Source organism: Doryrhamphus excisus, unplaced genomic scaffold, assembly GCF_037039965.1.
Source record: "Doryrhamphus excisus strain RoL-2023G ecotype Guam unplaced genomic scaffold, RoL_Dexc_Guam_v1.1 HiC_scaffold_24, whole genome shotgun sequence".
NCBI classification, from domain to species: Eukaryota; Metazoa; Chordata; class Actinopteri; order Syngnathiformes; family Syngnathidae; genus Doryrhamphus; species Doryrhamphus excisus.
The window spans coordinates 4,930,637-4,947,196 of record NW_027621862.1 but is presented as its reverse complement, the minus strand read 5'-3'; the positions used below and the strand labels follow the sequence as shown (position 1 = coordinate 4,947,196).

General features: G+C 41.9%; 1 protein-coding gene across 1 annotated transcript; it reads right to left on the bottom strand.

Annotated features, from left to right (window-relative positions):
- Positions 1–8,842: 8,842 nt before the first annotated feature.
- On the bottom strand, positions 8,843–15,479 carry LOC131109684 (heparan sulfate glucosamine 3-O-sulfotransferase 2-like). Its single transcript, XM_058061928.2, has 2 exons — positions 14,793–15,479; positions 8,843–11,832 (listed from the first exon to the last, which is right to left on the bottom strand). Exons 1-2 carry the CDS (start codon positions 15,341–15,343, stop codon positions 11,214–11,216), a joined length of 1,170 nt encoding a protein of 389 aa, XP_057917911.2. The 5' UTR covers positions 15,344–15,479; the 3' UTR covers positions 8,843–11,213.
- Positions 15,480–16,560: the final 1,081 nt, after the last annotated feature.

Below are 16,560 nucleotides of genomic sequence, written 5' to 3'. Positions count from 1 at the left end.
CTCCTCCTCCACGACTGTCTGCGTGATTGACTGAGAGATGGGTGATGTTTCTCACAGCCAGGTGGTTCAGCCAACGCGTGAGGCCTCCATTATTGGCATTGGCGCGTCTGGACCAACATCACAGGAATATTAAAAAGATTCTGGGATGTCAATCATCACCTCCGATGTGTCTTTTCCCCTCTTTCTCTCCCACTCCTTTTGGCACCTCCTTCTATCTGCTATCATTAAAGCGATGCTGAGATGGAAACTGCACGGCAGAGGAAGGCAAACACTTTGATGTTTTGCACGCGTTCACAGAGGCAAATAACACACTTTGATTTTTTTGAAGCTGCTGCGCTCTCAAAACGTGCGCCCCCTAACATAGATTTGCACACACATCCTGTCAAAAATGAGGCCGGGAGTTGCCACCCTGTGTGTGTCTGGACTTTTATTCCATAAGCTGCTGAGACGGGACGATGACTGAATGTCTGTCCTGTTTGATTGGATCACTACGATAAACGGCCCTTTGCATCAACGGGAAATCGAATGAATTCATACAAAGCTGTGATGAGCGCAGCTGTCTCCAGCATCTGACGTGCAATCTGAGAGATGCTGCTTGTGGAGCTTGGATCATCCTCCACTGTTTGTGTGTGTGTGTGTGTGTGTGTTTGGATGCACACTATGGGAACAGCAGTCCATTTACTGTCCAACGGCAACAATAACAAAAATGTATAATAATCATTATATTTGGGCTGCACGGTGGTCAAGTGGTTAGCGCGCAGGCCTCATGCATGCGTGGGTTTTCTCCGGGTACTCCGGTTTCCTCCCACATTCCAAAAACATGCTAGGTTAATTAGCCACTCCAAATTGTCCATAGGTATGAATGTGAGTGTGAATGGTTGTTTGTCTATATGTGCCCTGTGATTGGCTGGCCACCAGTCCAGGGTGTACCCCGCCTCTCGCCCCAAGACAGCTGGGATAGGCTCCAGCACCCCCGCGACCCTCGTGAGGAAAAGCGGTAGAAAATGAATGAATGAATGAATTTAAATAAGATAATAATAAATTATATGAAATAATAGTAGTTTTGGCTAATCTTCAAGTATTATGTATCAATAATCAAGCATTATTTTCTATGCCGCTTAATCCTGATTAGGGATACGGGAAATGCTGGAGCCTATCCCAGATGACTTTGGGCAAGAGTGTACCCCCGCCTCTCACCTGAAAACAGCTGGGATAGGCTCCAGCACCCCTGCGACCCTTGTGAGGAAAAGTGGCAGAAAATGAATGTAAATGAATGAATGAATAATAAATTTTATTAAATAATAGTAAAAAAAAATATGTTTTGGCTAATCTTCAAGTAGTATGTATCACTAATCAAGCATTATTTTCTATGCCGCTTAATCCTGATTAGGGATACGGGAAATGCTGGAGCCTATCCCAGATGACTTTGGGCAAGAGTGTACCCCCGCCTCTCGCCCGAAGACAGCTGGGATAGGCTCCAGCACCCCCGCCACCCTTGTGAGGAAAAGTGGTAGAAAATGAATGAATGAATGAAATGACCCGCAAAAAATGCGACTTATACTCCAGTGCGACTTATGCATGTTTTTTCTACCTGATTATGCAATTTTGGCCTTGTGTGACTTATACTCCGGAGCGACTCCAGAAAATACGGTAAATATTTTAGCCCTAGTAATAACATGTATTAAAACACAACAATATATAGTAAGTATGATTTTTAAGTGTAATTTTTGCGTGTAATTTGCGTGTGTAAAAACTAATATGATTACTGGGAAGAGCTAATAGTGGTGCATATGCTACGTTGTAATGCTCTCCATATGAAATAGTGATAGTGTGTGTGTGTGTGTGTGTGTGTGTGCGTGTGTACAATGGAATCTTTATGTGTTTCCATGCTGATGCTGCACACCCAGACATTTGGATGCACTGCATGAGTGCATGTGGACTCAGGTGTGGTGGGTCTGCAGTCCAGGGGGTTGCTGACACATCAGACGTGTTTTGATTCACCATGGATGTGAGGCTCATCTCGAGGCAGCCTTGAGATGAGCCTTGTTATCCTCCTCAGCGAGAGATGCGAGGCGCGCATCCTAATTAGCACACATCTCCTGGCGAAAGACGAGACGCTGAGTTCTGTCTATACTCCTCCTTCCATCTCGTCAGCTTTGCCAGCTAAAAAAAGACACAAAAAAACCCCAAACACTCTCAGGAGTCTGACGGACGACAATGAGGTGCAACATTGTCTTATTTGGAGGACTGGCGTGCGGCCTTTCACTGTCATTGGCAGAAGATCATAGCACTTACAAAGCGTCCAATCAAATTGCTGTTGTCAGCCACTAAGGAGAATATTTGTATGTGATCTATTAACAAGCGTTATAGTCCATAATTTATCATTTGGGCATCAACAGACGATTGTACAACTTCCCAATACTCCCTCAGGGACGTTTGCATAATATGTGGACATTGCTATGATTTGCTGTTATTGTCCTTCTGCCGTCATAGCACTTACAACGATCCCAACGATGTCATGTTCCGCAGTCATATTTCCATGTTATCTGGGCATTGCTATGATATACTGTGATTTATTAACAAGCATCAGTCTGATATCATCTCCTATGTTGCAGGAGCCTATTTGCCTGATACAGCATGTTGTGATGCATTCAAGTATCATAGGAGTCCTTTTGGCCTCTCATTCACATGCCAGAAGAGGTTTTTGTCTTTAAAAATGAGCTTTTGGTGAAGATTTTTGAAAACTCCGCATCAACTCATTGTATCCATGTGGATGCATGTGGATCACTGTATATATATATATCTATAATAACAGTTACTATGGTACACATTATGTCATTGTATGGTCATAGCACCTCGTACTTTGGTACGTGACAAAAATAAAAATAAAAATAAAAATAAAACTAAAATAAAAATAAAAATAAAAATAAAAATAAAAATAAAAATAAAAATAAAAATAAAAAACTATATTAGGAAAGCAGGAAGTGAACAAATGTAACAGTTACTGATTGTAAAAGTACCAGATGGAGGGGTAGGATTTAATAAGCTTTGCTTCTTCCTACTCCTTTTGGACATGTGGAACTGTGAACTGATTATGGGATGCATTCAATTGTAATCTGATGCATGTTCAAATGAAATAAAACCATTACCATTACCATTACCATGCTTTCAAGCATGCAGATAGATAGATGGATAGATGGATAGATGGATAGATGGATAGATGGATAGATGGATAGATGGATAGATGGATAGATAGATAGATAGATAGATAGATGGACTTCCTTTTTTGTCATTGCACAATAACAGAGCAGTGAAATTGCCAACAACATGTAGTTGCCTGGCTCCTGTATAATAAATAATAATAATAATGATGAAAGTAAATAGATTAGATCAAATATGAACAACAATGTGCAGCGTGAAAAATGTGCATACATGCTTTTTGTGCATACAAGACTAAACATATGCCTCCCTTTGATTTACATTGATAAAGAAAGGCACCATTTTGGGCTTCGGAGGACAATGTTGCCGCTGTTTTGCTTGCTATGATCTCATTCACATTGCTCTGATATCATCGATTGTGCTGCATCATCCCGTATCGTCATCTACCAGTAGTCTGGGCATTGCTATGATATGTTGTTATAGCCCCCCCAAAAACTATTTTTTAACATTTATTTTGGTTAGAAAGAAAAAGTATAGCATAAGATGACCCAACTTTAACTTAACTTCTCCTGCCTCTACCCCCCCCCCCCACCATAAGCTTATTTGAGCACATCACCCTCACACGCCTATTACGTGCCTTCCCCACAGGCCACACTTCCAAAGCGACTCTGCAAATAGTTGTAAGAACATGTATCATTATGTACTTGCGACCGTGCTACACAGTTGTCAGTGCTTCCTCTTAATTTGGCTCCAAAGCCACCAGCCATTTGGACCGTAGGGAAATCCTGTCGGAATACACAACTATTCGGAAGGACCGAGAAAAAGGTTTCGCTGGAGAATGCCTCTGCAGTGTCACTCGCTCAGAATCCGAGGGAAGCTCGTTTTTCATCCCTGCGTGCCGCATCCTGAATAAAGCATGGAGAGTGCCGTGTGAAAAAAACAGAAGTACTGTTTTAATGTAGTGCACCTTAAATGGAGCATGCATGTAAAATGCATTCTGCTGCAGGGTCGTACTTGTTATAGAATTGCTAAGAACAACTCAGGGAAGACATGGATGTGAAATTTCATCTTATGCTCATTAGAAGTCAGTGAGTGGCCGCATTGAGTAGATGAACTACATCTGGGTGACATTTCTGTGACTTTTAAACACCCCCAAGTTTGTCTTCAGACTGTCAATGACTTCATATTCCTTTTTGGTGCTTTGGAGAGCTTTTTCTTTTTTAATGTTCATTCCAAAATCATTTGAAAAGTCGCAATATTTCAATCGTTAGCCGTCTCTACAATGTCACTGCAGTGGATGGGATGTTATTTACCTCAGTAACTTCTCAAGGCAGTGTTTACAATTCATTTTATTCATTTCATTTCGGGTGCTTCTCTACACAATCTACCGTCTTATCCTTGATGTTTTTATGCTATTGGTATGCTATTATTACAGTGATAATGATGTCAAGCAGTGAGATTTTAATTACTGCAACTGTATGGCTGTAATTCTGTTTACTATCATGGTTCATGTCTTTATTGTTACTATTGCTACTGGTAAGTTGGACTGTTTCATTTCACTGATATCATCTCCATTGTGACCTTGAGCCCTCATTGACATTTAACTGTTCTGTTTGTCACTGTTGTTGTTATGGGAATTCTTGTTGCTGCTGTTTTTGTCTCTCTCTCTCTACTGTTAAAGTACCTCTACCTACCCCAGTTTCTCTTCTTCTTCTTGTGTGTGTTTTTTCTTGTTCCGGTCCGGCCGCTCCAAATTCGTTCAACAAAAACATCAAATAACGGCAAATAAAATTTCATAGTACAGGGAAGTTGTAGCCAACCTTTCCTGACACAGAGCAAATCTGTTTAGCATGTAAGGGCATTTAGATCAACAATACTATCTGCCCCAATGGCTGGACGAGACACAAATAAATAAATAAATAAATACAATTATTTGTAATTAATAAAAAAACAACTTAAATTATATTAGGAAAGCAGGAAGTGAACAAATGTAACAGTTACTGATTGTAAAAGTACCAGATGAAGGGGTAGGATTTAATAAGCTTTGCTTCTTCCTACTCCTTTTGGGCATGTGGAACTGTGAACTGATTATGCGATGCATTCAATTGTAATTTGATGCTTGTTCAAATGAAATAAAACCATAACCATTAAAAAATAAATCATTTTAAAGTCTGCTAATTAGCAGATGGAGATCATGTGGTGTTCATTTTAAAGCATGGGAATACAAAAGTTTGACCTTCAAGTAACAAAATGGCCGCTTAATTATTATTGTGGCGGTGCACTAGCTGGTTTTTAATAGCGGTGTTGTTTGTTTTGCTGCTGTGCTGCTCTTGATGCGGAGTGGGGCTGGTCTGTAATGGACTGCTTGTATCAGGGTTTCAGATGCCGACCAATATAATCACATTTTTTGCTGATATCGGACCAACCAGCTGATAAAAATATCAGATGGAGACACCCCTAGTTTTTATGATAGTGACTATAGCTCACATTTTAAAGTGCTCATGACACCAAAAAGTCTGAAAAATGTAAAAATTTAAGTACTCACTTAATGAAATATCTGTCTGATACCAGCGCTTCATGCTCTAAAATTGATTGTCAAATCAAAATATCAATTTGTCAATTTAATGTCAATCTCAAAGAACTGCACCGACGGAGTTGGGGGAGGTCTAGCAACAGCTGACTTGTGTGTTAATTTAAATAACTAATTAAATCATTTTCTACCGTGTATCCTCACAAGGGTTGCAGGGGGTGCTGGAGCCTATCCCAGCTGTCTTCGGGCGAGAGGCGGGGTACACCCTGGACTGGTGGCCAGCCAATCACAGGGCACATATAGACAAACAACCATTCACACTCACATTCATACCTATGGACAATTTGGAGTGGCCAATTAACCTAGCATGTTTTTGGAATGTGGGAGGAAACCGGAGTACCCGGAGAAAACCCACGCATGCACGGGGAGAACATGCAAACTCCACACAGAGATGCCTGAGGGTGGAATCGAACTCAGGCCTCCTCACTGTGAAGCCTGCGTGCTAACCATTCGTCCACTGTGCAGCATGTGTTAATTTGATGACTTAAATTGTAGCTGTGAATGTGTATCAGTTCAAATGTGTTTTTAAAATAAACAAGTATTAAATCTGATTAACCGTAATCACTCGCCAATTTTTCACCAAATACTCATTAAGCTAAACAAGCGCCTCATTAGCTGCAGTGCAAATAGGTCACATCACTGTGCTATATGAAGGCAAAGCAGGTTCAGGATTTGCATAGGCTGTCTCTGAAAGACTTTAGATTTGAAAAGAAAGCAATGTGTGTGCGAGTGTGTGTGAGTGTGTGTGCGAGTGTGTGTGTGTGTGTGTGTGTGAGGAATTTGACCTGCAAGCAATCTCAAGAGGGCCTGGCGCTGGGAGAGCCTAATCAGACTCTGGCTGCCGCTTGTTCCCCAGGATTGCTCCTTCCCGGCCCTCAGGCCTAATTAGGACCCATGTGCACCATCCGCTGAATTGCTGCTTGCACTGACGTCTGGCAAGACTCTCACCTGTGTGTGTGTGTGTGTGTGTGTGTGTGTGTGTAAAACGTCCCGGAAATGAGCTGCTGGTGTGCAAAGGGATGATGGGAGGAGGTAGCATCAGAGGTAGCGGAGCCTCACTGCCTGTATGTCCCCACTTGGAGGTCGCAGGAGTATAATGAATGTTACGACAAGGGAGGGAAAAATGAATAAAAAAAAGGGCTGCGCTTTAAGGGTCTGAGGTAGAGGAACATCTTTTTTATGGGTACGTTTCTCCTAGTAATGATGCATTGTGACCACTTGCGGGGAGAAGTCAAAAGTAAGAGTACATAAATCTTGGTGCTTGAACATTTTAAAAGCAGAAGAGCAGAATTCAATATTTATCACATATCCCTCCAACAATGTAATTATTTACATTGAAGAAGAGACACGGGAAGCAGAAGACAAACAGGAAGAAATTAAATATTCCTCCAACCATGGAATTCAATTTTTTAATACAATATTTGTCCAAAAATGTATTAAATTCAATGAAATTAATGGCCTCATAATTCGAATACATTTCAATTGGAGATTGGTAAAGTATCATTACACCTCTGTGTATGAGAAAGTATCAAAAGGTAAGTAGAAGAAGAAGCAGTGTTAGGATACAGGAAGTAAAAGTGAGAAACAGGAAGTGGGGAAGGTGATTAAGGTGACACACCTGACATATGAAAAGCTTGATAGTTCTGCTGGTTCTTGGACTCTGCCACCTACCAAGGTTGGAATCTTTTCCAAAAGCTAAATCTTTCTGACACAGCTTAGCTAGTAGGAGCACATTAGCTTAGCACATTTTACAGTTATAATGTTTTACCTCTTATGTTACCTGTTGACAGAATTGAAGATAATTTATTTATAGGTTTGTCACCCATGCTTCTTATCTTACATTAAAAATGTCTATGTTACAAGTGGAGCAGATGTAATATATATTTTAACAACAGGCATCTAGCAGGGCAGCTGCGGCAGCTTCGTAGGACCACTGCCGAGCTATCTGGGCATGTTAGAAAGCTCATGTATGACCGTCTGTGTTAGTGACAAAGGAGACTGAAATGTTTTGTCCACAATCGTTTGTGATTGTGTTCATATGTAAAATAGACGACAATATTGTTTGTTTATCGATGTTTTGAAGTGCTAGCTAACCTGTTCGCAAATTTGCAAGTTATCATCTAAGCTAGCGATTTAGCTTGTGTTGATATTGATGCATTACAGAAAGCAGACCCCTTCGGACATTATATCATTACAAATTAATCTGTTAGATGAAATTTTGGACAGCAGATATAAAGCCCATCAGCTCTGTTCTTGTGTCCACATTCACTCTCTAATCTGTGTTGGTGTTAATGCGGTGCTTCAGTGAATCCGCTTAGTCCACATACAGTCATCTCTCCCACACATTTCCACCATATGATCTTTTGCGCTGTTTTGTTGCAATTATTTTCGTGTCAACTTTTCACCTCTTACTGTTATTTTCTCTTTATTTCACATAGCTAGATATGTTCCGGTCGGCAACTGGCACCTTCCAAGAAGCAAGAGTGGAAAAAAATCTCCATTGAGGTACTTTAACATGCTTGTTTATGACTTTGTTCCTCACTCTTTCAGAAAGACAGCATTGCTTTATTTTTGATTATGAATCGAAGCTTTGATAATAACAATAACATAAGACAAACTGGTTACTGTGGACAGTCTTTATTGATAGAAACACTTACCAAAACACCCCCACTCCCAATTTTGATAATATTGTCGCATTTTCTTCTTCTCTTCTTTTAAAATGTAATTTACAACCACTTCCTCCTCGTCTACCGCGCAGCCAAGATGGCAACTATTGTTGCATGCACTGTTCGGGGCGTTTTGAGTACAACATCCGGGTACTTGCCGTGTGAATGCGCTCAAAAGGTTACAAGGATGGAAGTGCCCGATTTGAGACACGGCCCCAGCAGTCATTATTTAAAAAAACAACCTTTTAAAGTAATATTGAACATGTTCTGAAATACTTCCCGCATCTGTCCCTTTAACTGTGATTGGCTGGCGACCAAGGGTGTACGCCGGTGTACGCCGTGTCTCGCCTGAAGAGAGCTGAGATAGGCTCCAGCATGCCTGCGACCCTAGTTGAGGATAAGCGGTATAGAAAATGGATGGCTCTATGATTTAGTGCTTGGCAAGCTATAACAAATACACCCAAGAACATTATTTGTACTTTCTACAGCCGCTATAAAAATTGTATCCCATAATATCCTAGGGTGTAATGTTTCAATGCACCCTGCTACACATGATAACAGTGATATACTGTACTTGCTTGTCAGGTAGCAGATGACCCGTGTCTCACTTGTCAGTATTCAGCACAAGGCCAAATTCCAACTTTTTCCCGCAGTCATGTGACTCCCAGTCTATTTGATAACCTGCCACAGTGAGCTGCCTCCTCCTTTGTCTTTACACTGTGATTGAAATTCCTAACACCCACTCGTCCGCCTATCATACCACCACCGCCGCCCGCAGCTCAGTCTTGGCGACTACAACGCATCTCCAAAGATTTTTTTTTTTATTATTTTGCTCTCATGTGCCAAGAATGCAGATGAAATAACACTGAGTGTTTGAGCGTGAAAGTATGTTTGGAGTTAAGATTTTATTCACGATTGCCAGTTTTCACCTTGAAGGACATTGATTTGTATTACAGAAATAAAGCGACCATGCCCATAGAGTGCATCACGGGAGGAGCAGCAATTACATACTTTGAAAAGAAAAACAAACAAACAGCCATAAGGTTCCTCGGTAGCATGTTCTCGGGGTCAATTCAATGCCTTGTTAAAATTGTCTTTGTTTGTGAAGCAACATAACTGGCATACATGAAAACATCTTTACAATTCCAATGACATTAGTAATAACAGTGCTTTTTTCATTATGTAAGCATTTTATGACAAACCCATTGCAAACAGTACCAGCTCTGTGATTTAGCTTACTTTCTACTTAGTTTTTTGCAACATTGGTTTGAGGCTGGCACTAGACATCTTCCAATGACCGGGTATTGGGGCCTAAATAACAAAATATCCGACTTAAATATTTATCTTTCTACTCTACACAGTGCTGTGCATTAATCTGATGAACAATAAATAAATGTCATTTCTACAAAAAAAACACTGGTTCTTGTTTAGAGGTACCGAATTGTTTCATTTTTCCCTCCCTTCCTCCCATCCATTCTGTAAACCATTAAACCAGTAAACCATTCTGTCATTAAAAATCTATTATTTTTGTCATAATGCCAAACCCTTTAGCATCAGAATAGGTACCTCCCATGATATCCATTGTTAGCTAGCTCATATTAACTTGTTTTCTCTCGGTAGAATGCACAGGAAAGGGAAAGAAATATGTGTTCATGTTTCACACAAGGACTGTGAATGATGGGCAACATTTTTAATAAGTGCTCTTTTCTTTTAAAGACAGTAGAAAGTCCAAGTGTTTTATATGATGCAACTCAATGCTCTTGATTGTGGCAGCCTCACTTGATCAAGAAATGTGCAAATTCAGCGATTTTTATAGAAGAAAAATTTAAAAATCATTGGACTCATACAGCAAATACATTTAGAATAGTTTGAATACTGCTTTTGTTTTTTTCATCATGACCGCCTCCCTTGACTGCTGTCACTTTTTGTGTGACATTGTAATAAATTGTCATGAGAACAAGTTTGCCAACCAAAATTATTGGTGGAAATTGAAGAATGAAGATGAAAATGAAGAATTAAATTTTTGGAGGGTTAGGAGAATATTTCTGTAAATGTTCTGAACTTCTGTTTCCATGCCGGTGTAGTTGTCCGGATGTGAAATTGAAGCTGAACTTCCCCTAGCTGATGCCACGTTGTTGTTTTAGTTGAGACTAGGAGTCTCCTAGCTTTCAGTCTTCAGCTTTCAGCTTTCTCCTAGCTCTAGAGACCCGAGTTCATTCCACCCTCTCTGTGTGGAGTTTGCATGTTCTCCCCCATGTGTGTTTTTTCTCCGGGTACTCCGGTTTCCTCCCACATTCCAAAAACATGCTAGGTTAATTGGTGACTCCAAATTGTCTATAGGTATGAATGTGAGTGTGAATGGTTGTTTGTCTATATGTGCCCTGTGATTGGCTGGCCACCAGTCCAGGGTGTACCCCGCCTCTCGCCCAGCAGCTGGGATAGGCTCCAGCACCCCCGCAACCCTTGTGAGGATAAGCGGTCAACAATGAATGAATGAATCAAGAGCGCCTCCGCTGGTTGCAGCGGAGTACTGTGCCCTCATCAATGCCACACAGTAGATTCCATCAATTGTGTTGGGTGGTTGCGTTGCTCTAAAGTGGTTCCTACGTTACGTTATGTCTTTACTTTGGAGTCATCTGCAGCTATTCCTGAAAATATGAATATATCCAAGGTCTTAGGTTTAAGATGAACTGATTCTTCTGACTCTTCATAAGACAGTATGAATGTAAAGAAACACGAAATCGTGACGTTGCGGTGATGCCTGTTCATCTCATATCTTGGCTCAGTGTCCTTGGTCTCTACTCCCACTTGAAATCATGACCCACCATTTCATAGAACTTGACATTAAATGGTCTGTAGAAGTCTCGCAGCTGCTCGATGGCGTCCCGGTCGATCTGTACATGAGTCCTTCCCTTGGACTTTCCCAGGCAACGTGGTGAGCCACTGCTCTCGGGCTTCTTGAGGCACGGGAAGCCTTTGGTACGGTTGAAGTAGAAGTGCTTGTCTGTGACAATGCGCTTAAGCCCCAGAAAGTCCTGCACCCGTGCCAGCTCACCGGCCGGGTCCGTAATGAGGCGTTCGCCACTGACAAAGTGGATCTGAGCCAGAGGGAAATAGCGCAGCCAGTTCTCCAGGTGAAGGGCGTACAGACCGATGCGAATGGCGTTCCAGGATGTGTCCACCGAGCCTGAGGTTTGGTTCTGGAACGCCAACTCTTGGAAACTTGGCAGGTCGGGATTTTTGGACAAAGTCTGCGTGTAGTCGGATATGGCTCGGGTGACGGGGTCTCGGACCACCACAATGAGTCTGGCGTCTTGGGACATGACGGCTATCCGGTGCGGCGTCTCTTTTGTGACAAAGTAGCTTGGCGTCTTCTCCATTGTGATTTGGCCTTCAAGAGTCCTTGGCATCAAACCTCTGAAGGAAAGATAAATCAGAGTAAAAACATCTTGTTTACATACACCCTATTTCTTTCTTTTTTTGGTGTGGACACAGTACTTTTGAATTATTGCTAAAGCTAAGAAACTAAAGGACACAATATCTTCTGCATCAGTGTTAGAGTGTTAGATGTTTGTACTAGGAGTACTTGAGATACAATGATACTGTGATATTTTGCCAACAAGGGTATCACAATAATGAGATTCACATCACATCAAAAAGTAATCAGAAAGTACACAACTGCACATACATTAGCACATACTACAGGAACAGTACTGATCAGTATCAGATTTAGTATTGAATATTGAATCATATTGAATGTTGGATACCAAGGGTCTCCCGATACAACTTTTTCACTTTTTATATTGCACTCAGCAATCAAAACAATAAATAAAATGGAGTATCAAGTCTCTATAAAGAGAATTGCACTTGAATAACTAATGAACTTTGGGTATTGGTCTTTAACAGGAAGGCTTATTGTTGTCTACTGTTTTTAAGCCCTTTGAGGCTCTTTTGTGATTAAGGTCTATATAAATAAACTTCACTTGACTTGACTTAACATGTACCGAATGACACAGTCCGACTTTGCGCCATTTTGTTCTATTTGGTTATTTTGGTTCATTGGAGTGAAATAGTCCCATACTGGGGCTGTGGCGTTTGGCTTAGAAACCATCGCTTTTGTGCCTTCATGCGCATTCAAGTTAGCTTGTGATGTTAACTTGTGCTAATGCTAATCTGGCGGACTTCTCTCTGTATCAACTCACTAGCAGCCCCGCCAACAAAGAGGCTGAATGGCTGAGAGGAGGGTTCACTCTCTCCCTTCATTCCAATAGAGAATCAACATGCCCAGAGAGATGCAGCGTGAACCCTCTTGTCATCCAGCCTGTGTGGTTAGAGAGAGGCAAACAAACACTCATGCACATGTCACTTTATTTAGGCCGGCAAAATTATCAATGTTTTTTTTTAAATTTATCATTCGATTAATCAATTTATTGATTATTGTGACAGGCCTAGTTGATACTGATATCATCATACATCATTTAATGCTTGTTTTCTAGTGTGGAATGCTAGATTAGGCATCAAGTGATACTACCAAGAGAATAAGATCCATTTACTTCTTGAACCATCTGGTGTAGTGTTCCCGCTTCTACATCACAATTCACCTTTCATAACAGCGTATGAACACACATTGTGTTCTACGTCCATGTGGTGTATTAGAGTGATCTATTGGTGCTCTGTTGTATGTGTCGTATATTGTACTTACTACTGCTGCCAGTAGAGGGTGTTGTATCCACATATTGAAGATGTGTGCAGCCACTGAACAAGTGCCAAAAGACCCCAAATCCAGATCCAGTGAAAATCTCAAGTTTGGCCAAAAAAACAACTTTCTTGACACAAATTAAGCCACTGAAGCAAAGTGTCGTCACAAGAGAATTGTGTCGCGCATAAGCTCTCCTGTGCAGCACGCTTCAAGAGCAATAAATCACGATGAAGGCACACAACTTCATCCAGCAGAAGGTGATTATGTTGACTTACACTCTAGTTGACAAAGTAGGGCACAGTGTGGTCTTGACATGGATAGATAAACACTCAATATGTCTGAATCATGTCAATCAAATCCATTATGCGTAACAATATCTTTTAATGATGATCTTTTTTATGAATTGGTGAAGATGGCGCACCGGATTTTCACAAGCTTAACACGATATAATGGTAAATAAATATATTGTTCACCGTGTCTTGCCTTGTAGCCTTCGTCTGTGTTTTATCAATGCAAATGATGGACAGAGCACATAACTGACTTCTTTTGATTGACAGTAACGCCTGTCCTGCAGTTTAAACGACAATACTGAGTGGAGTGGAGGAATGCAGCTATAATCACATATTTTCTGTGCTTGTCATATTCATGTAAATTTTCTAGCTAATTCTTTGTCCGGCTTTCTGCAGCTCCCCTCATTTATAAACTTTCTTTGACTTCTTTTTAATTGTTTGAGACACGGCACACACACACACACACACACACATGTACACCGATCAATACATAACTCTCCGGCACCATAGTCTGACCTTTACTCATCAGAAGCAAATAAATGTTTATGACACCCAAACAATTCTCCAAAGTCTTGAGTGTTGACGTTTGACCTTATCCTTGACTCCTGACCGTCACACTGTCTTGAGTGCCAATTAGTGGGGATGCTGTCTGTTGTGATTATTTCATATCAACACTGCTGCATGACGGCAAATCATTAACAAGAAATACATAGTCGCTATAGATCTGTTATGATTTCATCTTCCTTCATAAGATGTAGACACCCTCAGGACACGTCATTAGGTACACCTGCATCAAAGAAGTGAACAGTTGAGGGTCTCATAGCAAGTGATCGGTTTGTGTGTTAAGTGCATATCTAGTAGACAAATGAGCGTCTGACAGGCTTCCTACAAAAAGCTTTTTAATGAGGACGCACATTGTTAAAGGGCCTTTGTGTGACAGCGGGGAATCAATAAACATTTGAGCTGTTTGGGGCGGACAGTAAAAGTACAAGTTATTTCACTTTTAATTAATGTCAGGACACCATTTTTTATGATTCAATCAATTTTAGTATCCTATTTTTAATCCATGATGGGAAATTATTACAATGTCCTTACACCACCCAAAGACCCTTAAATATGCATGGACCTGGACACAACATTAGGTACACCCAATGACAATAGCAATATCAAATACACGTGTGTATTACTGAGTTTGCACTTTATTTGCAGGGTGGAAACTGCAGTGCACCATACTGGGAACTGCAATACAAATATTAGAAACGTCCCAATCACATGCGGTCCAATTCACAGACACAACAATGAAGATAAATAATACATAAATGAATGAAATTGTGCGGGTTTGCCTAATGAAATGTCCAGGATCTTTGCCCCAGGAAGAGGTGCCGTACCTGTACCACTCCAGTCCTCTGTTATAGTTCCGGTCAAAAAAGTGCGTTTCGGTACCGGCAGCTCTCACGTCCGGATGGATCCGTATGAACTCCAGAACCGCCCTGGTACCGCCCTTCTTCACTCCAACTATGATAGCATTGGGTAACTTCTTATTCCCAAACTTTGAATGGCCCACGGGGGGGCTGGGCGTGTCCGTCTTGGCGTGGAGCGGAGCAGAAGGTGGCCTCTCGGCTGGATGGGACGGAGGAGGAAAAGAAGAAGAGGATGTGGAGGCGCATGAGAGGCGAAGACGCCGGGAGCCACCATCAGCCCCCGGCTGACTGCAGCTTGGAGCTGGATCCCCCGAGGCCGGCATTATGAGTGGGTCCGAGTGGAATAAAGCGCAGTAACACATGAAGGAGAGGAGAAGGGACAGCAAGCACACTGATGTTTTTGTGAGCCGGCGACTGAAGAGGAGCGCACATGCCATCTCTCCTTGGATTCCAACAGTGCATCTTTTTAAATCAATCTTCCCAAATGTCTGCAAAGCGTTAAAAAGCTCACATCCCATCTCCTCGGACGCGCGTCCAAACTTCCATCCTCCAGAAGACACCCTCCTCTTCTTCCTCCTCCTCCACCGAGAGTGCCGCTCTTCTTGGCAGCGGTCATGACGCACCGGTGAGGACGCGCGCACATTCTCTGACAACTTCAACTGACTCCAGCAGGATTGCAAGGCAGTGACGTCACGGCGTCTTTGCGTTAAACAAGCTTTGGCTTTGACTTGGCAGACTCTCTCACATCACAGCATAGCATAGCAATCTCCACATGCCATGCAAAGGAGCAGCGGGGATGACAGATGCAGTGTTGTCATGGCAACCGCAATGAGCAAAAACAGCACTAAGCATCCAATCAAATGTGAAGTCAAGCCCTATGCTCCTCACAACCACTAGGGGGCACCTTTTCACAGTTTCTGGGGCTTGCTATGATATGATATGAGTATCAATCAAATAAAAACTGTATAGTTGCTGCTCAAGTCAGCTAATATGAAACTTTAACACAGTGAGCACACACTGTTGAATAAAACAGCACATCTCCAATGACAGACACTAATTCTCTGACGGCGGTTAGCTTTGGGGCCAGGACACAGGTCGGGTCATCCCTCTCGGTTCCCCGAGGACTGACAGCCCCAGTGGGTGGAAAAACAGCAAGATAAAAAACTCCGAGGACTGCATCAGCGTGCAGGGAGGAGTCGAGGTGTCACCAGCGTTGCTCCTGCGGGTGTCTGCGCCCAATCTCCGAGCCCTCTGATTAAAGAATGATTTATAGGGAGCCGGTCGGAGGGGCCCCCCCTCAGCAATTCGTCTAGTGAATGAGATTTTTCCTCACAAGAGGGCGGGTAAATCAAACCTCCAGGCGAGTAAGTCTGAGCAGCTGGCAGATGGGAGTCTGTGATTAAATGTTATAATCACCTCTGCTGAGCGTACAGTCTTTTCATCTTGTGTTTTTTTTATCAGGGACATTGATTCCTTAAATTGGTTTACAGGGGATATGTATTGTTTTACCTATAACACACTACACAGGCTCTTTAGTGTTTTTATTCATTCATTCATTCATTTTCTACCACTTATGCTGGAGCCTATCCCAGCTGTCTTCAGGCGAGAGGCGGGGTACACCCTGGACTGGTCACCAGCCAGCCAATCACAGGGCACATATAGACAAACAACCATTCACACTCACATTCATACCTATGGACAATTTGGAGTCAATTAACCTAGCATGTTTTTGGAA

Bases quoted from the DNA above. Each gene is read 5' to 3' on its own strand.
- LOC131109684 (XM_058061928.2), bottom strand. From the start codon at position 15,343: ATGGGATGTGAGCTTTTTAACGCTTTGCAGACATTTGGGAAGATTGAT. The intron at 11,833-14,792 runs GTACGGCACCTC...TCTTTCCTTCAG, and splicing joins AGAGGACTGGAGTGGTACAG to AGGTTTGATGCCAAGGACTC.